At 40.9% G+C, this 25,701-nt stretch overlaps 1 protein-coding gene across 3 annotated transcripts in view; it reads right to left on the bottom strand.

Moving 5' to 3' along the window:
* RFTN1 (raftlin, lipid raft linker 1) overlaps window positions 1-25,701 on the bottom strand; it is a 330,337-nt gene that overhangs the window by 6,771 nt on the left and 297,865 nt on the right. For all 3 annotated transcript variants that reach the window (XM_033930710.1, XM_033930712.1, XM_033930711.1), the window contains 2 exons: window positions 21,916-22,019; window positions 17,669-17,750 (listed from right to left, as the gene is read on the bottom strand). In XM_033930710.1, coding sequence (XP_033786601.1) covers window positions 17,669-17,750; window positions 21,916-22,019 — 186 coding nt within the window. The remainder of the gene's footprint in view (window positions 1-17,668; window positions 17,751-21,915; window positions 22,020-25,701) is intronic.

The raw sequence follows: 25,701 nt of genomic DNA, 5'->3' as shown, positions 1-25,701 counted from the left end.
GAGCGAGAAAGAAAGAAAGACAGCCACCGGCTAAGGAGACAGAAAGACAGACAAACACATCTATTCTAGCACCCATTAATGTAACGGGCTTAAAGACTAGTGATAGACATAAAGGTAGAGAAGCTTCTCCGTTGGCATCTTCGTGGAGTCCCAGCACCATATTGGTTATTAGGCATAGTGCCGAATGAGGGCGTAATGAAATGCTGCAGGTGAGTACGGTAGATCTAGAAAGGCTGTGAGTTATGGCTGCGGTATTTTTAAGGTTAGATGTTTGTTTCTCTTTGTTCTGCATAAGATGGGTATTAGTGTCTTTTTTACAAGAAACGAAGACCTGTGGATCTCTGAGGTCTTTTTATCCTTTTAATTAAGTGAACAAACAAGTTTTCTGCTGTATATGGTTTGTAGGAGTACCAATAGTTGCTTCAGGGTGTTTCCTGTTCTTGTGTATTTGTTAGAGTTCAGTTCTGATTTGTACATTCTTTCTATAATCTTCACATGCATATCTCTGAAACATAGGTGCACACACTTCAACCAGCTCTATGGCTGGCATAAGTGCATGTGTCTAAGCTCATAAACACAGAGCCAGGCCCGCACCAAGACATGCTCCTATGGCAGTTCGGCTAGCGTGACAGCACAGCGCCTCTGGCCGAGAGCTACGTGGAGCATCAGGTGGGTGATGGTGATATGTTGCAGGGCATCGCGCTCAAGTATGAAGTGACGATGTAACAAATAAAAAGGGCAAATAAGCTGTTTACTACTGATTGCATATTTTTGCGCAGAATTTAAGGGAGAGAGAAGGGGGCAGGGAAAATATGAAGTGGGGACTGGAGAAGGGGGCAGATGATGGAAGTGGGAAGAAGGAGAGAGAGAAAAGAGGGCAGATGATGGAAGTGGGGAGAAGGGGAGAGAGAGAAGGGGACAGATGATGGAAGTGGGGAGAAGGGGAGAGAGAGAAGGGCAGATGATGGAAGTGGGGAGAAGGGGAGAGAGAGAAGGGACAGATGCCATACAGAAGAGGCAGAGAGAGGGCACACAGTAGATGGAAGGAAGAGAATGATGAGAAGATGGGGAAAGCAGAAACCAGACAACAAAGGTAGAAAAAAGTTCTATTTATTTTAGCTTTAGTATAAAGTATTATTGTAGCTGTGTTGATAATCGTTTATTAATAGAAAATGGAAATAAGGTGATCCTGTTTATTGGACTAATTTTAATACTTTTTAAAATTTTTATTAATTCAGAGACCATAACTCCTTTCCTCATGTCAGGATAGGGATATTGTAACAGCAGTATAGGTTACTGACCTGAAGAAAGAGGTTTTAACTTCTGAAAGCTAATTGAGAAATGTATTAGTCCAATAAAATGACAGGTGCTAAATTTTTTTTTGCCACCTAGCCAAATGCAAAATATAAATTGGCGGGCTTCCCAAAGCCCTGCCAGCTGAAGATCTCTTCCTCTAGGAAGGAAGGGGGTATTTGTTCAGAGATGTTTGGAGGTTGCATAGAAGAAAAACTACACTGGCACTGGTATTGTAATCTTTGTTGTTTGTTTTGAATTTTAAAATAAAAGAAATAAAGTGGAAATAAAGAAGAAAATAAGAAAATGGGGGCGGGGCATGGTGGGGTGGGGCAAGGCAGGGGGGCCCAGTGGACTTGTGTGCCTAGGGGCCCTCGACAAATTAATCCTGCCCTGGCTAGACCCACTGGACCTTTAGGATCCAGCAAGGTACATCTTAGGCTCTTATGATTTCAAGGGTAAACTGGCCTGCCTAAAAATTGCCCTCCTCTATCTGACTAAAGGTACACTCATAGCTTCCACATTGTGTATCAAAGAAATATAACTAGGGCTTCTTTCCAAAAGGATTCTCCCATTCTGTGGTTTATAGCAAAATTCAAACGGACCAAAAGGGAAAAAGTCAGATGAAGCTGACTTACATCTTTCACATAAGCTAAGATGGGTGAAGTATCAGGCTGCACTGAGAAAATGGCACAGCATGATGATTTTAAACTATAGCTGTTTCAAGGAAGCATGGCCAGTGAGAGACGCCAAAAGGAACTATGAGGAAAGGATAGCGCAGGAGGCCAAAAACTTCAAACCTTTCTTTAGATACGTATAAGGGAAGAAACCTGCCAAGGAGGCAGTGGGCCGTTTCGACGATCAAGGAAGAAAAGGATACATCAAAGAAGGCAAACAGATTGCAGATAGATTTAATTCCTTCTTTGCATCGGTCTTTACCAAAGAGGACACCACATCTGTACCCGAAACAGTGAAAGTATTCAAGGGAGTAATAGAGGAGAGCCTCAACACAGTAAATGTGGATCTGGACCAGATTTACTATCAGATCGACAAACTAAAAAGCGACAAATCCCCTGGCCCAGATGGAATTCACCCGAGAGTATTAAAAGAGCTAAAGGTAGAAATTGGAGAACTACTGCAATCCCTCGCTAATATATCAATTAGAACCGGAAAGATACCAGAAGACTGGAAGATAGAGAACGTCATCCCAATCTTCAAAAAGGATCAAGAGGAGAACCGGGAAACTATACACCTGTGAGTCTCACATCGGTCCCTGGGAAGATTGTTGAAGCATTGATTAAGGATAGCATAGTCCAACATCTGGATGCCCATGACCTAATGAGAGCTAGTCAACATGGCTTCAGGAAGGGGAAGTCATGTTTGACGAATTTACTTCAGTTTTTCGAGACTGTGAACAAACATGTTGATAGCGGAGAGCCGGTGGATATAATGTACTTGGACTTCCAGAAGGCGTTCAACAAAGTTCCACATGAGAGACTTCTCAGAAAACTACAAAGTCATGGAATAGAAGGGGACATACTAAGATGGATAGGAAAATGGCTGGAAGACAGAAGACAGAGGGTGAGCGTAAATGGAAAGTTCTCAGACTGGGAGAAAGAAACTAGCGGAGTGCCTCAGGGTTTGGTTCTTGGGCCCATCTTATTCAATATTTTCATAAATGACCTGGAAAAAGAAACGACCAGTGAAATCATCAAGTTTGCGGATGACACAAAGCTGTGTCGGGCAATCAGGTCACAGACAGACAGTGAGGAACTCCAGAGAGATTTGAGACAACTAAAGAAATGGGCAGAGAAGGGGCAAATGAAGTTTAATGTAGAAAAATGCAAAGTGATGCACCTGGGCAGGAAAAACAAGGAGCACCAGTATACCTTGTTTGATGTAACTTTGGGCAAAAGCGAACAAGAAAAGGACCTGGGGGTAAAGATAGACAGGACCCTGAAGCCATTGGCTCAATGCGCAGCGGCGGCAAAAAAAGCAAACAGGATGTTGGGCATGATAAAGAAGGGTATCACGAGTAGATCTGAGGATGTCATAATGCCACTTTACAGAGCGATGGTAAGACCACACTTGGAATACTGTGTCCAACATTGGTCTCCCTACCTAAAGAAGGATATAATACTACTGGAGAGGGTGCAGAGGTGAGCGACAAAGCTTGTATAAGGTATGGAGAACTTGAGCTACAAAGATTGCCTCAGAAAACTAGGATTATTCACCCTCGAGAAGAGGAGACTGCGAGGGGATCTGATAGAGACTTTTAAAATACTGAAAGGATTCAACAAAATAGAGCAGGAAACAACTTTATTCACATTGTCAAAGGTGACTCGGACAAGAGGTCATGGACTGAAGCTGTGGGGGGACAGGGCCAGGACAAATGTCAGAAAGTTCTGCTTCACACAGCGAGTTGTGAATGCCTGGAATGCTCTCCCAGAAGAGGTTGTGGAGGAAACCACCATTCAAGGATTTAAGGGCAAGTTGGATGCACATCTTGAAAGACACATTGAGGGATACGAGTAACTAAGGTATTCGCCAGGGTAGGCTTGGCTGGGCCTCCGCGTGTGTGGATCGCCAGACTAGATGGACCCAAGGTCTGATCCGGTGCAGGCATTTCTTATGTTCTTATGTAATTCTGGGGTAGACAACTTCTGATGGGCTGCACTAGTCATTCCACTGATCAAATATTGCAAGGTGGGGATCCTTCACTATAAACCATGCTTAAGTGGGTTCCACACTCTGCATATAAAATGTTTCCTCCAATGTAAAGCATCTTAGGCTGGCAAATATTCCAGAAGCATACAAAGAGGGGCAAAAATAATTCTCTCGAAACCTCACTTTAAAATAAAGAAAAGAGAGAGAAGGAACGCAGAAAAAAGTTCTTCTAGTTTTACACATCCACATTCTTTTTGTAAATCTGCATGTTGGAACACAGATGTTATGCATCTGGACTCTAAATTATAAGTGTAAATATACGTGCATCATGCAAATGTCTTGGAGCCCTACTACCAGAAATATTCTGCTTGCACCACAAAAAAAGAATTTCATTGTCTGTGGTGCATGTTTTCAGTGGCATCAATTCTGAGCCCTGTCCATATGTAAAGATCATAGAAAGACATAACTTATACTAGTAAATAGGAAACAGTTATTTACCTTTTAAGTTACTACTGAGACTGGGAGACATGCCATAAAACTAACATAAAGAAGGTTTAAAATGGTAATGGATGAATAAAAACAACAGCAAATATGGATGCCCCTCTATCAACAATTAGACACTTGAATAAAGACTGAACACAGCTCAGTTCAACTGTCCTTAGAGTCACCATGAGTCAACATTGACTCGGTGGTATGCTCGTAACGACAACAGATTTAAAATGAATCAGATGGAGTATTTTTTTCACTTTGAAGATCACTGCCTTAAGATTTAGAATAAATGCATCCTTTTCTAGTGATTGTACAGCAGAAAAGCAGTAAGTAAAACTGAAAATTTATTGTAATGGCAATAGACCTTGCTTGAAAAATACATAAAATAAGAGAAAAACACCATTAAAGCTTTTGAAAGAAGTTAAAAAGGTAAAGAGAAAATGGTTAAAGTTATTAAACTACAAGAGATTACAAAAAGAGGATGACAGACAACGATATATAGAAAAACTAAGAAAGAGAAGCTGGGGAATTGGACAAGAAAGATACAAATGGAAGAAAAATTTGCAAATACAGAAAATGGAGAGGGTCAGGAAGTGGTGCAAAATTGATATTGTGAGACTCCATGAAGTACAGGCAATTTCAATTTGTCAGATGTTGGTTGGAACATCCCAGTTACGGTGAATTCTAGAGGTAAGGAGATAGTGCAAGGTCCAAATCATGCAGAATTCTTAACAGGATCCAATTGAACCTCCCCTTGACAAAAAATTCTTAAGTACAAAAAAATCTTCCAGTCTATGTTCACCTTCCTAGGAGTTAAAATCTGGAATGAACTCACAGAGAAGATAATAATAATAATAATAACTTTATTTTTCTATACCGCCATAATCTTGCGACTTCTAGGCGGTTCATAATGAAGAATAGCTGTACAATCAGCGAATTACAGTAAATTAAATAGAAGGTCACTGAGTGGTCAGTGATTACAGGTGCAAGGTGGTTAGAAGCAACAGTAAACATAGGTTGCAGTATAAGAATTAACTATTATACATAATACATTGAAAATGGTCAGACACCAGCGAGTATGTGGATAACCATTGAGGAGAGGAAAAAAAATTTTTTTTTTTTTAAAACAAAGAATGTAGGATACCTAGTATGATGAAAAAATTCCTGGTAAGGTGTGGGAGTTTTGTTCGCGGGGAGAAAGTCTGGCTAGGACATGAATTTCTTAAACAAAGTGGTCTTTAATTCTTTCCGGAAGACGCCTAGCTACATCCATGAAATAACCTAGCCAAGATTGCTGTCTGGCAGCTTGGAAGTTGAAGATTCTGTCCAGGAAGGTTCGATATCTGCAGCCTGCGATTTTCGGGTATGCAAAAAGGTTGCGGTTTCTGGTAGATCTAGTGGAGGAGTAGAATTTGAAGTGGGGTAGAAGGTAGTTGGGGGCCATTTCCCAGATTAGTTTGTAGCAAAAGCAGGAGAATTTGAATAGAATAAGAATGGAAACCAACCACACCCTATTTTGAAAGAAACTGAAAAGTTCACTCTTCGACAACTAAACTTCTAAGATCATCATAAGCATCAGACCTTTACTTATTTGCCTAGTTTTAGGTTTCATGTCCTTCTCTTTCCTCAAGTCGCCTACAGCCTGATTAGGTATGCGCGACACACAAATATTAAATTAGATATAGCATTCTCTATAGGTTTTACAAAATATTGTGGCAAATATGGTAATGAGGGCAGGATTTGGCCCATGATACGCCTGATTTGAAAACCCAGGTGGGATAGAGCCTTTGTTGGAGTTGCTGATTGGGATAGGGATTGGAGGAGAAAGGAACAGAAATAAACTGCTGTAAATAATTGCTTGAATGTTGAAATGAAAATCAGAACAATAGCGACTACTATTCTCAAATTTCCAACTGAGAGAATTTGATTTGCACAAGTTTCTTTTGGACCCTATATGTCATTTTAAGCTTGCTCAAAGTTTTATCAGTAAAGAGTTCCAGTCTGAATTTACATTTGGAGTCCTGAGTGTTTTTTCCCTTCCTGTTATTATAGAACTGGTAACCAGAATGGATCAAGAAGGGGAGGGTGTTTTATATCCCACGGTCTACCGAAGTAAGTCCAGCCCTGCCCTGCGTCCAGCTCAACATCCATAAAATTGAGTTTTTTTTGTAGACATAGTAACATAGTAACATAGTAGATGACGGCAGAAAAAGACCCGAATGGTCCATCCAGTCTGCCCAACCTGATTCAATTTAAATGGTTTTTTTTTTTTTTTTTTCTTCTTAGCTATTTCTGGGTGAGAATCCAAAGCTTTACCCGGTACTGTGCTTGGGTTCCAACTGCCGAAATCTCTGTTAAGACTTACTCCAGCCCATCTACACCCTCCCAGCCATTGAAGCCCTCCCCTGCCCATCCTCCTCCAAACGGCCATGCACAGACACAGACCGTACAAGTCTGCCCAGTAACTGGCCTAGTTCAATCTTTAATATTATTTTCTGATTCTAAATCTTCTGTGTTCATCCCACGCTTCTTTGAACTCAGTCACAGTTTTACTCTCCACCACCTCTCTCGGGAGCGCATTCCAGGCATCCACCACCCTCTCCGTAAAGTAGAATTTCCTAACATTGCCCCTGAATCTACCACCCCTCAACCTCAAATTATGTCCCAAAGACACCTGTCCCAAAGAGCTAGTTGGTGCTCAAAGACTTTGGTAGGTGGGACCAGGGTTTCAAAATGTTTACACTCTTTTAAATTTTAAGACTTTCCGTACCAAGTGTAAAATATTGCTGTTTAACAGAAACAAGAAACTGGACAATTATAGGTAAAGGTCCTATTACTTCCTATTGGTGAAAGTAAGAACTTTGAGAAGTTATTCTATTTTTAGAGGTGCTGTGAAGACCTGGCCTTTTTTTTTTTTAAATATCTGTTTTAATTTTGTTTTGATAGTGATATTTGGATAACTTTATTCTTTATTTGTATTGTATATTAAGATATATTATGATATTGTTATATGCAAGAAAATGAAATTATTGAATGATATTTATGTTACCTGCATAGATAATAGTGTAATATGTGGAATATCTTTTGTTCTTTCATTTGTATGACACTGTTTTTGATTAAAAACCAATAAAGAATTAAAAAAAAAAAAAATTGTTTTAATTGTATGGAACTAAAACTTTATTGTATTTAGTCTAATTTGTAAATTCTTAGGGGCCCTTTTACAATACAGCATAAAGAATGGGCTGCGCTTTGGCTCCTTAATGGCCACAATTTGGTTTCTTCCATTAATGGCCATGTACTAATTTCAAAATTTGTGTGTGACCTCTTACTGCCATCTAGGCCTGGGATAGGCACGTGGGATCTCTTAGAGAGAGGAAGAGATAATGGGTTACTGCGGATGGGCAGACTGGATGGGCCATTTGGCCTTTATCTGCCAACATGATTCTGTTTTGTAGGGGGGAGAGGGCTCACATGCCAATCCTATGCTAATTGGTCAGTGTGCGCCAATGCTCACGTGCTAGCCAATTAGCATAGGGCATGCATAATCTCTGCCCCATAACTACAAATATAAAATATTTTTTGGTATGTGGTTAGCATGCACTCAGCCCAAAATTAGTACATGGTACCTGAGCACACCTCACATCCATGGATTCTAAGCATGCATAGGTGCTTACCACCATTTGGTAAAAGTGACCCTTAATTTGGAGACATTCTTTTCTGTAAGCCATCTGGAGCTCAGTTGGTTAAGAGGCCTATAAGTGACTATGTTAAATTGAAAAAAATAAAATAAATTAAATTTGGTAGGAACCTGGTATTTACAAAGGAGGAGAGTGTTCTGATGTTGCATTGGGTAATTATCTGGTATCTATTGAACACCGGATGTATAATTAAGCATTAGGACATGGAAAGAGATGTTCATTCAGGGCTTACATTTCCGAAACACTAAGGGCTCCTTTTACAAAGGTGCGCTAGCGGTTTAACGTGTGTAATAGCGTGTGCTAAACCGCCAGACGCGCTAGCCGCTACCGCCTCCTCTTGAGCAGGTGGTAGTTTTTGGCCAGCGCGGGGGTTAGCGCGTGATGAAAAGTCACGCGCGTTAACCCCGCTAGTGCGCCTTTATAAAAGTAGCCCTTAGTGTTTCGGAAATGTAAGCCCTGAATGAACATCTCCTTTTACAAAGGCACGCTAGCGGGATTAACGCGCATGACTTTTCATCACGCGCTAACCCCCGCGCTGGCCAAAAACTACCGCCTGCTCAAGAGGAGGTGGTAGCGACTAGTGCTTCCGGTAGTTTAGCGCATGCTATTATGCGCGTTAAACCGCTAGCGCACCTTTGTAAAAGGAGCCCTAACTTTGTCAAGATATGGGAATACCTTAAGGGAGTTGTTAGCAAGATGGGAGCATTTGTGAGAATTAGAAAATCAGCGAGCACAACAAAAGGAGATATTTTAAGGGTTGTAAACATTTTTGTTAGGAGTGTAAATGAAAGTAAGAGGAAAAAGAGACACTGGTTTTCAACCTGCTTCTGCTGCTGCTTAATTAATCAGGAGGGGGAGAGACAATGGTAAACTGTGTAGAGTTTGGAGGAGGAGGAGCAGATGCTTGCAAATGAGAGTGAACGGGAGGCAGATGTGGAAAGGGAGAGAGAGCATGGATGTGGGAAAAAGGAGGCAGGGGGATACGCTGGAAAAGAAAGGGAATTGATGTTGCAGATGGAGGGATAGAAGGAGGAGGGAAAATTGGACAGATATTGGGGAAGGAGGCAGAAAAGTAGACACTGAGGTTATGAAATTGGTGGAAGAGCAGGAACTCAGTTATGTGGGTAGTGGGTACTGGTGAGAGTGGAAGAGCACAGAGTCCAAGACTGACTGGGATTGGGAGGTATCTTCGACAAAAACCTTGAGCGTGATTATTGACAGCAAGCTCAACTACCATCAACAAATTAGCGCCGTGGTCAGAAACTGCTTTTACAAAATTCGACTGATTAAATCTCTTTCCAGTTCCTTCACTAAACATTCTAATCCATTCGCTAGTTATCGCTACAATAGACTATTGCAATTTCCTTTATAAAGGAATATTGTAAAAGGAAATTAGACAGCTACAACTCATTCAAAATACTGCAATCGAAATTATTACCAACTCAAAGAAATATGATCATGTTACCCCGCTAATTAAAAACGCCCACTGGCTCCCTATCCCTCACCGTATCACCTTCAAAATCGCCCTCCTCGCTTTTAAAACACTCAAATCTAGACAACCAACTTTTATTGATAAATTGCTGATTCCGCATGCTTCTGCTAGAACTCTAAGATCTTCTCAATACTTACTTTTTGTCCCCTCCCTCAAGACCTTCCATACGCATCGTACCACTTCATTCACCATTACAGCACCCCAAATCTAGAACTCCCTGCCCTCCTATCTTAGGGAGGAATTAAACATTGATAAATTTAAAGGAGTTTTAAAAAGCTTCTTGTATAGAGATGCTTTTGCTCTATAACTCGGGATTCTTTCACTGTTTCAGTAAAGGCAGCTCTACACTAACTTTTTCCCCTACCCTTTTGTGCTGTCCTTAATTGTGATCTTTTCTGATAATATTGTATTTTACCCTCTGCCCTCTTGTTTCCTGTTCGTCTGTTGGTCTCGTCCACATCTTGGCTTTCGTTAAATATTTTAATTTTGTTCCCCTAATTTTTTTACTGTGCTGTATATCACCTAGAACAGTGGTTCCCAAACCTGTCCTGGGGGACCCCCAGCCAGTCAGGTTTTCAAGATATCCCTAATGAATATGCATGAGAGAGATTTGCATACCTGTCACTCTCATTATATGCAAATCTCTCTCATGCATATTCATTAGGGATATCTTGAAAACCTGACTGGCTGAAGGTCCCCCAGGACAGGTTTGGGAACCATTGGCCTAGAATGTCGATAGGCGATCAATCAAATTTTTAATAAACCTTGAATAGAAAGGGAGGGTCAGGATTCAGTGATTGGGAAGGGTTGACGCAGGCATTTTAAGGTATGACAAATTTGAGAAGAAAGTTGGTGAGATGGTGTAAAAGACCTAGAATGGCAAGGGAGGCATCGAAAGGCAACGAAAAGGGGGCAAAGGAGCTGTGGTGAGAAGTAAGAGTGACAGAGGAAGGAGATGGTCTGGTCTTTGAAGAGAGTGAGGGAAGGTGGACATGGAGAAGGTGAAAAAGGAAATGAATGGGAGGATAAGGGGTGAAGGTGGCAGAGGTTTCCGAGGTCTGTGGGCTATTATAAAATTCTGAAATCCCAATTCTCAGGTAATGCCTCCTTTTTTGTTTGTAATTCTGCCCTCTTCATCTACGAAGTTGGCTAAACTTGTTGTAAATTTCCCTTTTCAGCTGCCAAGTGTTGGCTACAGTTGTTGTAAATCCGATAAATTTGTTGTAAATCTACAAGTCTATGCGGATCCTAATCTAATTTAATGTAAACCGCCTAGAACTCGCTGGGTATGGCGGTATATAAGAATAAAATTATTATTATTATTATTATTATTTTTGAAGAGGCGAAAAAGTACTAGAGCACACAAATATGCTTGCTCTTTTAAAGAATTCCTCTTCTACTAAAGCAACAACAAAACCCTACACCTAACCTAGCAATACACAATTATAGTACAAATATTCCTTTTCCTAAAGAACTCAGGAAGAGCGCTTGAGGTAAGAAGCCAGAAAAATTACTTTACTCCCTCCTTTACAAAGCCGCGCTAGCGTTTTTAGCACCGGCCGTGGCAGTAACAGCTCAAACGCTCCTAGGAAATCTTTGAGCATTGAAGCTCTTACTGTTGTGGCCAGAGCTAAGAACGTTGGCAAGGCTTTGTAAAGGGAGGGTTTAGTTTTGTAATGAACTCGTCATATGAACACGGCCCTCAGACTCATCTATTCCCTCAGCAAATTTGACCACATCACCAATGCTTACCTTGACTCACACTGGCTACCAATAAAAGCAAGATCCCAGTTCAAATTCTACTGTCTACTATACAAAGTAACACACGGAACAGCACCCGGATACCTAAACAAAAGACTACACCGTAATCTCTCACACAGAATAAAGAGAACTCAAAACCTATTCGCCTACCCTCCTCTCAAAGGTACACGACGCATGAAACTATACGACAGCCTTTTAGCTACACAGGCAGCAAAAATTGACACTACCATTTCCAATCTACTGATCAAATCAATAGACATAAAAGAATTCCGAAAAGAAATCAAAACTCATCTCTTCAAAAAATACTTTCCATCATCTTAACCTCAACATAGCACTAGAAAATACACACACGATCACCCATCCATAACTATACCAAACATTGTACAACTCTCTTCATCAATCTACTATTCATCTACTATGAGCTCTAAATATCTCCTGGAAACTTCCAGACTAACAATTGTAACTTGATACATTCCTGATTCTATGTACTGTAATATTCCTGAAATTGTCCAGTCTCTTAATTTGTAATCCGCTTAGAACCGCAAGGCACAAGCGGAATAGAAATCTGTAATGTAATGTAATGTAATATGACCAAGGGTGCGACCAGCCTTAGGAGTTGGAGAGTGCTTTCCAACGCTCAGCTTGTCTGTTAAACTACAAACACTGCAAAGTGCAAATATGTTCCAACCTGTTATTTTCTTTCTATCTAGAAATCAGTTTTAGCCAGTCTGGCAAACACTACAATTACCTTGACATCTAATTTAGGCTGGCATGTTAGGATCGACCAGAAAAAGATATTCTTTTATTTTCTACCAGTGTATAAACACAGAACAAAACCCATGTCAAGTCCAGTTTTCCCTTTCTACTGCACCTCTGTTAACATCCAAGGTTGTGTGCAATACCACACATTAATGAAGTGTATCTGAAGTATTTCTCAGGTCAAAAGTACAAGTACAAATGGAAAAGCAAGATTAATTTAATCTGCAGGCATGTCCCAAATGAATAATTGTTATTATTAAACCATCTTGGATAAAGTAGTGGGGTTGGCATGTTATTCTACTTGAAAGTATAGAAAAAAGTTAAATAAAAAAAAAAGAATATAAGGTTATAAGTTTTTATTGGACTAAATACATTTTTTGCTGAGCTTTTGGGAGTTAAAACACCCTTCCACAGATCAGGATAATATGAGCAAATGATAACAATATCAGAATATATGTCAGTCTCTCTCAAACTTTTTTTTAGCTCTGGCACACTTAACGGAGCAAATGTTTTTCGTGGCACATTAAAATTATAAAATTGCAAAACCAGCAAAAAATTACATTTGAGAGTTATTTATTTAAAGTTCTTTAAGCTATGTATGGGTAACTGTAACAATGGTGAAACTAAAGTACAAGTAGATAGACTAGAATTGCTAATCAATGCGATGGATGTGCTTGTTTTTTTTAGTGCAAATTAACTAAAAACACGGCTCAATAGTCGACAAGCAAACACGCATGTAGTCATCCATCACCTGCAGTCGTTCTGGTTTTGTTTTGGTTTTTTTTCAATTTAATTTCTGTCAAAGCTGAAAATCCAAGTTGGTAAAGATATGAAGATCCAAATGGTAACAAAGCCTCGATTGCTTTATTGCTCAAGTTAGGATAACTACTGCTTAAAATACACAAATAAAACAAAAATTACTGTTAATTTTCAAGGACTAATCATGTAAAAGAATGATGCTTGTCTGGGTGGTAGTATCCTTACGTACACAGATGCGCATAACGTTGACAGATTCTTGCGTTCGCAAGATACATGTCATCTATCCTAATGTATACTTATGAAGGGAATTTTTAAAAATAAAGTAAAATTCTGGAATCTATCGTGGCACACCACTGTGCCTTGGCACACAGTTTGAGAGACACTGATATACGTGAACGATAAAAGTATCCCTATGACATCTTGAAGGGGAAAGTTAGGGGGGTGGGGGAGATCAGAGAAAAAGACGGATGGATGATCAGAAGATGACAAAGCAGTAGAATGTTATGTTTACAAATGTGACAGGAAATTTCAAGTCCTTTAGACTTCTGAAGTTAGAATGATCAGATACTTTGGAACTGACAGAGGCATGAAAATCTATCATAAAATTACCCCCGAATCAGTGGCATACCTAGCATATGAGACACCCGGGGAAGATTAGTTTTTAACAACCCCCTCCTCTATATGAAAAACATGATTTTTAGTAATAATTCACACGCCACACAACAAGAGTGTACACTTAGGAAAAGGCAGCATCTTACACACTGCAGTGAGCACTAGAACATCAATACACCCATTGTAAAATTAAATAGGCCAGATTATTACAGATTGATCCTGCACTGTCAATGCTAACAGAAAACCATGTCCTTTCATACACAAAGAACACAGAAACCCTCACCCAGTACGGAATATGTAATCACAAGCTAAAACTAGAAATATGTAGACAAAAGTTATACTTTTTTTTTTTTTACTAAGCTGCGGTAAGCACAAACGCATGCTTTACCACAAGAAAAAAGGCACTGCCGCATAGCGCACTCAGGTATTCTGTGGTATCCTAAGCATCTACCCATGCACTAAAAAAATAGGGCATATTTTTTAGCGCTGGGGCCAGCTCTGGAGGCAGAGAGTGGGCATGCTCAGTGCTAACTGGTTAGTGCAGCTACATTGTCATGCGCTAAGCAGTTAGTAGAATGGTTAGCATGGGAGCCGCGACCACCAAGAAAATAGGTGGTAGAAAGGGCTCATGTGCTAATGAGGAAATTAGCACATGGCCCTTGACCACTGCTGTGATCATGAATAATTGAATACAAGATTATATAAACATATATAAATGCTTTTTAAAGCAAGACTATTAAAAAAAAAATATATATATATATATATTATATATATATTATTATATTATATATAATTATATATATATATATAGCTGATGCCCCGGCGTTGCACGGGCATTTAATTATAGCAATAACACTGTAAATGGATTCAAATAAAGATACTTTATAGTGGTGAATGAAATTATTTTTTACAGCTTTATAAAAAGTATAATATTCAAATTATAATGTGAAATATTTGACAAAATGAATACAATACAACTAACACAAAACTTGATTATAAACAACATTTTTAGTTTCACCTCCAGGAGCAAGAACATATAAATTCTTGGGTGAAGAGACCCCCAGACCATATCACCCCAGGTAGTGAGGGATCTGCATACCAAGTTTCGTTCAAATCGGTCAACCCGTTTTTGATTTACTGTGAGAATGGCAGCTGTTTACATTTTTTCCATTGACATGAATGGGTGAAATATGATTTTCTGTTTGTAGCTCCGCCCACATGTGCAGGTGTGCCGCGAGACCCCCAGAACATATCACCCCAGGTAGTGAGGGATCTGCATACCAAGTTTCGTTCAAATCGGTCAAGCCATTTTTGAATTACTGAGAGAATGGCAGCTTTTTACATTTTTTCCATTGACATGAATGGGAGAAATCTGATTATCTGTTTGTAGCTCCGCCCACGTGTGCAGGTGGGCAGCGAGACCCCCAGAACATATCACCCCAGGTAGTGAGGGATCTGCATACCAAGTTTCGTTCAAATCGGTCAAGGCGGTTTTGAATTACTGTGAGAATGGCAGCTTTTTACATTTTTTCCATTGACATGAATGGGTGAACTCTGATTTTCTGTTTGTAGCTCCGCCCACGTGTGCAGGTGGGCCACGAGACCCCCAGAACATATCACCCTAGGTAGTGAGGGATCTGCATACCAAGTTTCGTTCAAATCGGTCAAGCCGTTTGTGAATTACTGTGAGAATGGCAGCTTTTTACATTTTTTCCATTGACATGAATGGGTGAAATCTGATGTTATGTTTGTAGCTCCGCCCACGTGTGCTGGCGGGCCGCGAGACCCCCAGAACATATCACCCTAGGTAGTTGGAATTACTGAGAGAATGGCAGCTTTTTACATTTGTTCCATTGACATGAATGGGTGAAATCTGATGTTCTGTTTGTAGCTCCGCCCACGTGTGCAGGTGGGCCGCGAGACCCCCAGAACATATCAACGCAGGTAGTTGGAATTACTGTGAGAATGGCAGCTTTTTACATTTTTTCCATTGACATGAATGGGAGAAATCTGATTATCTGTTTGTAGCTCCACCCACGTGTGCAGGTGGGCCGCGAGACCCCCAGAACATATCACCCCAGGTAGTGAGGGATCTGCATACCAAGTTTCGTTCAAATCGGTCAAGCCGGTTTTGAATTACTGTGAGAATGGCAGCTTTTTACATTTTTTCCATTGACATGAATGGGTGAACTCTGATTTTCTGTTTGTAGCTCCGCCCACATGTTCAGGTGGGCCGCGAGACCCCCAGAACATATCACCCCAGGTAGTGAGGGATCCGCATACCAAGTTTCGTTCAAATCGGTCAAGCCGTTTTTGAATTACTGTGAGAATGGCAGCTTTTTACATTTTTTCAATTGACATGAATGGGTGAAATCTGATGTTCTGTTTGTAGCTCCGCCCACGTGTGCAGGTGGGCCGCGAGACCCCCAGAACATATCACCCCAGGTAGTGAGGGATCTGCATACCAAGTTTCGTTCAAATCGGTCAAGCCGTTTTTGCGTGATCGCAGCACATACACACACACACACACACATACATACATACACACATACATACCTCCGATTTTATATATATAGATATAATATATAATTATTAATATATTATATATATTATATTATTATATATATGAAGTTCTGGGAGTAAGACTGAGTCTGCCAGCTTCTGCTAGCCCTACTCGAAGAAATTCCTTCTCCTATTTGTTTTCCATTTACAGCAGTGGTCACCCTTACTTGAGAAAATGAGAAATGCAGTTATTTTATGGCCTCAGTATGCTGGAAAGCACCATAGTGGGTAGGGTTACCAGATTTTGCATCTGGTAAAGAAGGACATGTGGCCCCTCCCTGTTCCACCCTTGGGCCCGCCCCATTCCACCCCTAAGTCCGCCCCGTTGCACCTCCCAGCCCCACGGAAACCTCGTCTCTTTGGGCCAGGTCTGGAATACATCTGCGCATGTGCAGAGGCGATGTGATGTCGCACGCACGCACGCAAATGTGTGATGTTACCATGTCGCCTCCTTGCAGGCGCAGATGCATGCCAGAGTCGGCCCCGATCTTACCAGCTTTTCAAAACCCGGACAAAGTGCCGAGTTTTGAAAAGCTATCCGGAAGCCCGGACAATCCTCTGAAAAGAGGACATGTCCGGTTAAATCCGGACATCTGGCAACCCTAATAGTGGGGATAGTGCTGAAGCCACAAGATGGCCACATTTTCCATTTCCTCAATTAATGGCCCTGTACTAATTTCCTCATTAGCACGTGGCTATCAGCGCGTGAGCCCTTACCACCACCTATTTATCTAGGCAGTAAGAGCTCCTACACGAACAACGCACTAATCAGTTGGAATGTGGTCATAGAGCTACATTAACCGGCTAGAGCTGGTTACACATCCTCTCCATCGCCAGACTCACCCCAGCCCTACACAATAAAAAGTATTCTTTAGCATTTGGGAAGTATGTGCAGATGCTGAGCACATTACCTGAGCATGTCTTGAGGTAGTAGTTTTTAACCTGCAATAAGCACATGTTAGTGCAGCTTCGTAAAAGGACCTCTAAATTTGTCCAATAAAAGGGTATTAGTTTAAATTCTTAATTTTTTTTAAATTTTATTACATTCATTTCTGTTATTAAACCAAAATTATTTTACTAAAATTAGGGTTAATACAATTTCTTTGTGGTATTGCTTGCATGGTAATAAGAGAAGCGTAGCATGGGAAAAATGATGTCATTAAGAAAACACTACGTACAGAAATGACATCTACTCTTATATCACTGTTTACTGTCTTGCACGCACCCAATTGTTCCACACTTCAGTTCCTTTTAGTTAATTACAGTTGAGCGAGTTCTTTTGTAGGTTTGTGTTATCTGCAGCAGACCATGCAGTCTCAAGGTCCAGATACCCCCCTTCCAATGACTGACAAAAAGGAGGAAGGAAAAACTGCTTTGATGTCCGGAAAACCTTGCACGATTTCTTCAGTGTAACTGCACCAGTCAAAGCTTCTAGTTCTAAAGTGTCCTGACACAGCTTGACCACATTTCTAAATCACAAGAAAACATGGACGTACTCCTGCGCCTGTGTAAAATCTACTGGAGAGGATAAAAACTCAGCCAAAGAAAACGGAGAATGGAATTTGAGGCCATGTACCTTACATTCTCGCTTCTTCAGCTTCTGGAGAAGCACAGGCCTCTGAAGGAAGACAATCTGCTTCGTGGCCAGTTTCCCTTCCCTGAAAAACAGAATGCTCTCCATGAATTATAATCCCTTACAAAGACATTTTAACCACCCATGCTGTATCAAAATTCCTCTTTTCCCATGTAGCTTCTTCTGCAAAATAAATAAATACAATACAGAGAGATAAATAATAATAATAAAAATAAACTGATCCTCCAAGATCATTTGTTTGACATTTCTGAAGCATCTGCACATTAGACATAATAGGAGCAAAGTGTTCATTAATCTTCAAATGATTTGCTGTTAGGGGAGGGGAAGTACATCTCCATGTCCACTATAGCAATAAGATGTCATGACCCAGGGAGCTGGATGCGGTTTTCATAAACTCTAAGGATGAGGCAAAACCTTTAGAAAATTTTCTTTTGTAAACAATTCAGCATAAAAAAGCTAACTAAAATTATCCCCCTTTTCTATGAAACTGCGCTAGCGGTTTCTAGGGTAGGGAACCGCGCTGAATGAGCGTAGGGAGCAGTGCTGGCCATTTAATTTTATTTTATTGTTGAGATAATCTGGTTTTATAGTTTTATGTATTTTTTTTGAAGAGTAGGGTTTCTGTTTCTTTTTTGAAGGTTTTGTAGTCTGTGGTCGATGACAGCAGATTGGTGAGTCGTCTGTCCAGTTTTGCTGCTCTGGTGGCCAGTAGGTTGTCATACAGCTTTCTTCATTTGACATTTTTGGTTGGCGGGTGTGTTTCTTATATATATAAAAATTTATATTAAAAAAAACAAAAAACAGGCCTGCCTGCCATAAAAGTTAAGAAAAAAATCAATTCATTTATATTTTGTAAAAAGGATGTTCATGCTAGATGTCATTTATTTTAGTATGGGCTATATGTCAGCAGATTCTGTGTGGTGCAGTGGTTAGAGCTACAGCCTCGGCACCCTGAGGTTATGGGTTCAAATCCTGCACTGCTCCTTATGACCCTGGGCAAGTCACTTAATCCCCTTTGCCCCAGGTACATTAGATAGAGTGAGAGCCCACCAGGACAGTTAGGGAAAAATGCTTAAGTAACTGAATAATTTGTAATCCACATAGAATTGTAGGATGTGTGGAATATAAACCATAAAAAAACCAACATAAGAAATGGATGTCCATGTGTGATGTATCAACTTGGCTGTCCATATTACTTATTTTATTTTTTAAAATCTTGCCATACTGTCTTTTCAGATGTACAGATCAAGGCAGTACATAATAGATACAATCATGTTTTTAAAAGAAAGAAATTGGAAATCCATTAACAATAAGGAGAATTACATTCAAGCAAAAGTGCACTCATGCTAAAAGCCTACTGAACATATAGCTCGTGAAGACAAATCTTGAGTTCAAGACTGAGATAAAATGGGGATTTGATAAGATTGGGAGTTTGATAAAGGTTTTTTTTTCAATGAAAATTCTATTCCTAGGGGTATAGGGAGGGTATTCCACCAAAGAAAACCCACACAACAAAATGCTGACTTATGTGAGGACTAAATAATCATGAAAGGGAGGTGGAAGAACTAGGCATGGTTCATGAACAGAATGAAGAGAATTATCTTGAACATATGAGGAAATCAATTCAGATAAGTTGGAAGAAATGACGGCCTTCATAAAGTGCACGGTGAGTTAAGGTAAGTATCTTAAATTAAAACAAAAACAAATGGAAGTCAGCGTAATATGGTCAAATCTTTTGGCTCTGTAAAGGAACCAAGCTGCTGCAATATTCGCAAACGTTGAATCGGATATTGTGGATTACCCAGTGCATTTTTTCCAAGCAAAATAAGGTGCCGTACTCAAATACCAGGCCATTTTTCAGGAGTCGGGTGATCATTGAGGGAGACAATCCACAGTAGCCAGCCATAGAATCCATGAAAAAGCAGAACTGAGTGTGCAGAATCTAAACTTTTTTATTAATACTTGAGAACTATGGGTAATTTTTATCAAGCAATGGAAAAGTTTCTGGTACTCAGTGTAGACAACATTACAGTAAACTAGGCATGATATGATGAGCGCAGTCACAAAAGTATTAAATCGAATGAAGCTGTCAGAGGACCAAAAAACTGGTCTGCATCATTGAATACACTGAACAATGACAGAGTCTAAAATGACCCCTGGGCACTGTTCTCTCTAAGCAGAATGGAAGCCCTCCACCTTCAGTTCTGCCACTTGGGGGTGTGGGGTGCTGTCTCAGTATCAAATTTTCAGACATGAGGGACAGGCAAGCTCGGCAGGAATCCATGGAATCTGTCTGTCCCTCTCAATTGAAAACACAAAATCGAAGCACCCTTCTCCATTGGCAGCAATGCAGTTGAAGGACTCCTGCTCAGCTTAGAGGGAACAGTGCCCCCAGGTACTTAAATGAACTTATAGATTGGCTAGAAAAATGAGGGGGGGGGTGGGCTTATGGTGGTCCGTTAGCATGTGGCACAAGATATCTCCAGTAGAGCTCTGAAAGCCATTAGACAGATGATGCATCTGGGTTTGCACTATTTAGATTCATTTAAGTACCAGAATAAAAAAAAATGTACAGGGAAATATGGTGAATACTGAGGGAGGTGAAGAAGGGTTTGAGTGATTGGGGAAAGGGCACAGACAATGATGATCCCTGTGGTTGTTATGAGAGATCAAGAGGAAGAGCCAAGCTATATATGAAAAAGGGTGGTATAGTTCATATAAAGAATGACGGGGGGGGGGGGCAGAAAAAGAGGGTGACAGGGAAAGAGAGCACCAGATATGAGGGATGAAAGGGAAAAATTCCCAGGGAGGGAGCGGCAGGAGAATGGTGGGAAAAAGAAAAGACTAGAGACTGAGGATGAGATGAGATGGGATGGGGAGAGAAAGGATGAATAGAGAAAAGACCCTTAATAAGAATTAGGGTGATGAAGGGATAAAGATGACCTAAAAGAGAAGGAGACGGAGGACTAGGAAGAGGAAAATGGGAGAAATATTTCATAAACAGGGAAGGAGAAAAATGGACCTGGGGAAGAAACAGAAGTAGGAAGTCTGGAAGATAAGGGAATGGGATTGAGAACACAGAATGGAAGGGGAAGGAGAGGTAGAAACAAACAAAGATGGGGTGGGGGAGGCAAAGGTGAAAGAACTAGGTATTGGGTAGACCTAAGGAGTGAAAGATCGAGATAATTTTTTTGGGGGGTGGAAGAAATTTGAGACATGGAGAATAGAAGAAAGGGTAAAAGAAGAGTAGGAGGGGAGTTAAGGAGAAGAAGAAATCTGGGAAGAGAATGAAAATATTCACTTTGAAAGAAGAACACAGAGAATATGAAAACACACACACAAAAAAAGGAAAGAAATCAGAAAATAAGAAAAACAAAAAAGATTTTCTGAGCCAAAAGGACAAGCAAGAGATGGCAAAGACTGGAAATTTGTATTGTTTGATAGAGAATATTAATACTTCAGCATAAAGTATTCTGGGATCTTGTTCAAAATCTCTTCCCTGGATGTGTCTCACACATCCAATTATACGATGAGAATAGTTGAATTTTAGGGGTCCTTTTATCAAGCTGCGGTAGGGGTTTAACGTGCGTAATACCACGCGCTAAACCGCCTGCCGTGCTAGCCGCTAATGCCTGCATTGAGCAGGCATTAGTTTTTTAGCCGGCTGCGGGGGTTAGCTCGTGATGAAATGTCTGAGGTGCTAACCCCGCTAGCGCGGCTTGATAAAAGGACCTCTTAGTGTCTAGTTTGAAAATTTTCTGGTGTATAATTATTTTTCTTGTATGCACAGCTTTTAGATTTTATTTCTGCCAAAGTAGATTGTTGTTGTTTCTTCCTTTCCTTAAAGTGTTCATTCTCGACTGGCACCACAGGCCACCTTCCGTGCAGTGTCCCACACTCATCCACCAGAAATTTGGTAGCCTCTCTTTCCACTGTTTCTTTCCTGTCTGAGTTCCCTCTGCCTCTCTCAATCTGAGGTCTGAAAATGTGGGGCCCTGTAATCCCGCGGGACCCGCTGGTCTTGTATATTCTGCTGTCCAACTGAAACCAGCAGAGTGAGGCACAGACAGGTAAAGTGCTGCTCTGCTGGTGGGAAGGGGCTGAGTAGCATCATGGAAAATTCAGTTTGGTGAGCTACGAGAATTAGGCAAGCTTGAACGTGTGCCACAAAACAAGAATAATTAAAAGATGGCAAAAAGCACTGGTTAATAAAAAAAAATCCCAAATACCTGGTTGTCTTTACAATTGGGGTGGGAAGTATGCAGGTGAGTTGCCAGCCATATGGAGCAAGAGAATTCAGCAACGGAACATAATCTGTTTGCACCTTAACTCCCTATGGAAGGAAAGTTAGAAATTACAATTACAATTGCTGAGGTAGCATTCAGGTGATTTGTTCCTTTTGAAGCACTTCATTTATGCCAGATTAAAACTGAAAGGAAAATAATTAACATTTTACAAATAAGAGACACACAGCATTTAAGTGCTAAAGACTCAAATCCGGGGTGTTCAGCCTGCGGCCCCGTGAAATATTTTGTGCGGCCCCGGTCAAGGGCGATGCAGTGTTTTCCTCTGCTGCCCCCGGGTGTTTACCGTCTTGCCGGCTCCCTCCTCTGTCTTTCTGCAGCGTTTGCGCGGCACCAGGTTGGACACCCCTGACTTAAATTATCTTTTTAAAACATTATCATTACTCTGTGCGCATCAATAGATTCAAACCAGCTCAGAATTGGTAAAAAAAATGTTTAGTGGGGATTATAGTTTTGAAGTTCTGGAGCATGTCCTTAAAGCAAAATGACTGAAGTACATTGCATTTCCCTTCCTAATACTCCCTAAATGACATTGTCATTACTTTTCTACCAAGCAACAAAATAGAAATTGGCTTTATTTCATTAGACATTTTACAGTCTTTATTATGAACCGACAAAGCATCACCAACACATTACTACTATTATTTAACACTTCAACAGTGCTGAAGGGCGTATGCAGTGCTGTACATTTTGATATTATATAGGCAGTCCCTGCTCGGAAGAGCTTACAATTTAACTTGGATAGACAGACGTGACATAGAAGGAACCCAAGGTGAGAAGAGTTAGGAGTTAAAAGCAGTCTCAAAGAGGTGGGCTTTTAACTGGGCCATGAACACTGCTAGAGATGGAGCCCCCCCCCTAGGGATTCAGGCAGTTTGTTCCAGGCATAGGGCGCAGCAAGACAGAAAGGAGGGAGTCTAGAGTTGGCAGAGGAAGAGAAGGGCACAGATAGGAGAGACTTACCAGTTGAGCGGAGCTTGCAGGGTGTGTGTGTGCATAGGGGGAGAGAAGTGAAGAGAGATAATGAGGGGCAGCTGAGTGAATGCATTTGTAGGACAGTAAGAGAAGTTTGAATTATGTTCTCTCAGGGTTTCCGCAGCTGGCATTGTGCTTGTTGCAGGTTTCCGGGTCTCACTGCATAGAAACCTGACAAAGATGCAGGGAGACCCAGAAACCTGCGACAAGCAAGTCTGAATTGTATTTGGAAATGGATGGGAAGTAACTTTAGGAGAGGGGTAACGTGAGTATAGGAGCTCTCATGGAATGTGAATCATGCAGCCAAATTTTGGTCAGTTTGGAGAGGAGAAAGATGGTAGAGGGGAAGACCTAAGAGTAGCGAGTTGCATAAATCTAAGCTTGAGGTGATGAGGGCATGATTAAGGGTTTTGGTGGTGTGCTCAGAAAGAAAAGGTCAGATTTTGGTAATATTATAGAGGAAAAAGCAACAAATTTTAGTGATACGTTGTATCTGGGTGGAGAAGGAAAAAGAGAGGTCAAAGATGGCCCTGAGATTGTGAGCAGACAAGACAGGGAGGCTGAGAGTGTTGTCCACAGAGAACGGGGGAAGTGGGGAGGTGGGTTTAGGCGGGAATACGAGCAGCTCTGTTTTAGCCATATTCAGTTTTAGATGGTGGTGAGACATCCAGGTAGACAGGCTGAGATTAGGGTCTGGGTTGCAAAAGAGATGTTCGGAGCAGAGAGGTAGTCATCAGAACATAGGTGATACTGGAAACCATGGGAGGAGATCAGCACTCTAAGTGAAGAGGTGTAGTTTGAGAAAAGGAGTGATCCCAGAACAGAGCCTTGAAGTACACCATTTGATAGAGGGATAGCTGTGGAGGAAGAACCACCATTGCATACACTGAAGGTGGGATGGGAGAAATAGGAAGAAAACCAGGAGAGAACAGAACCGTGGAATCCCAGTGAGTACAGTGTATCAAGGAGCAGGCAGTGATCAATAGTATCAAAGGTGGCAGATAGATCGAGAAGGATGAGGACAGAGTAAAGGCCTTTGGATCTGGCCAGGGACAGGTCATTCAAAACTTTAGTAAGGGCGGTTTCTGTGGAATGCAGCAGGTGAAAGCCTGACTGAAGTGGATCGTGAATAGCTTGGGATGAGAGGACGTCCAGGCAACTGCGGTGAACAGCATGTTCAAGTAACTTGGATAAGAAGGGGAGGAGAGAGATGGGGCAATAGCTGGAATGGCATGTGGAGGTCTAGTGAGGGTTTTTTGAGGAGGGGTGTTACTCAATTGGGATTACACAGCAAATCAGTTCTTACTGGATTAGGCTTTCTTGGGGTTTCCCATTTCTTCCCTGTATATTCAACTATATTAATGCTAAAGCATTAATGATTCCTGAAGCTATATCTGTGTACAAACACCATATCCTCCCCTGCTTCACATCTAGGAGACAGTCTCTGAACTTGTCAGTGAGGCAAAAACTCATAGTAACTATTTTTTTTAGGAACATCAGAAGCAGAAAACCTGTGAGGGAATCCATGGGACTAATGGATGATCAAGGAGTAAAAGGTGTGCTCAGGGAGGATAAAGCTATAGCGGAGAGATTGAAAGAATTCTATGCTTTGGTCTTTATGGAAAAAGATGTAAGAAATCTACCTGAACCAGAAATGGTTTTCAAGGGTGATGAGGCAGAGGAATTGAAAGAAATCTCGGTGAACTTGGAAGACGTATTAAGACAAATTGACAACTTAAAGAGTGATAAATCACCTGGATCGGATGGTATGCAGGGTACTGAAAGAACTCAAACATGAAATTGCTGATCTGTTAGTGATCTGTAACCTGTCACTAAAATCGTCTGTAGTACCTGAAGATTGGAGGGTGCCCAATGTTATGTCGATTTTTAAAAAGGGTTCCAGGAAAGATCCAGGAATTACAGACCAGTAAGCCTGACCTCAGTGCTGGGCAAAATAGTGGAAAAAATTATAAAAAATAAAATTGTGGAACATGTAGACAAACATGATTTAATGAGAAAGAGTCAGCATGGATTCAGCTGAGGGAGGTCTTGCCTCACCAATTTGCTCGATGAAGGTGTGAATAAGCATGGATAAAGGTGAACCGGTTGATGTAGTGTATCCAGAAAGCTTTTAACAAGCTCCTGAGAAAATTAAAGAGTCAATGTTCAATTGCGGATTAAGAATTGGTTATCAGACAGAAAACAGAGGGTAGGGTTAAATAACCATTTTTCTCAATGGAAGAGGGTAAATAATGGTGTGCTGCAGGGATCTGTACTAGGACCAGTGTTATTTAACTTATTTATAAATGATCTGGAACCTGGAACTTTGAATGAGGTGATTAAATTTGCAGATGACACTAAACTATTCAAAGTTGTTAAACTCCATGCGGACTGTGAAAAACTGCAGGAAGATCTTAGGAAATTGGAAGACTGGGTGTCCCAATGGCAGATGACATTTAATGTGGATAATTGCAAAGTGATGCACATTTGGAAAAATAATCCAAATCATAGTTGCTGAATGCTAGGGTCTACCTTGGGGGTCAGCGCTCAAGAAAAAGATCTGGGTATCATCGTGGCCGAAACCTTCTGCCCAATGTGTGGCGGCAGCCAAGAAACCAAACAAGATGCTAGGAATTATTGGAAAAGGGATGGTAAACAAGACTAAGAATGTTATAATTCCTCTGTATCGCTCAACAGTGTGACCTCACATTGGGAAGAATAATCCAAGTCATAGTT

The sequence above is a fragment of the Geotrypetes seraphini genome, chromosome 2, assembly GCF_902459505.1.
Source record: "Geotrypetes seraphini chromosome 2, aGeoSer1.1, whole genome shotgun sequence".
Classification (NCBI taxonomy): domain Eukaryota; kingdom Metazoa; phylum Chordata; class Amphibia; order Gymnophiona; family Dermophiidae; genus Geotrypetes; species Geotrypetes seraphini.
The sequence above is the reverse complement of the archived record's forward strand: the minus strand, read 5'-3'. Positions and strand labels throughout refer to the sequence as shown.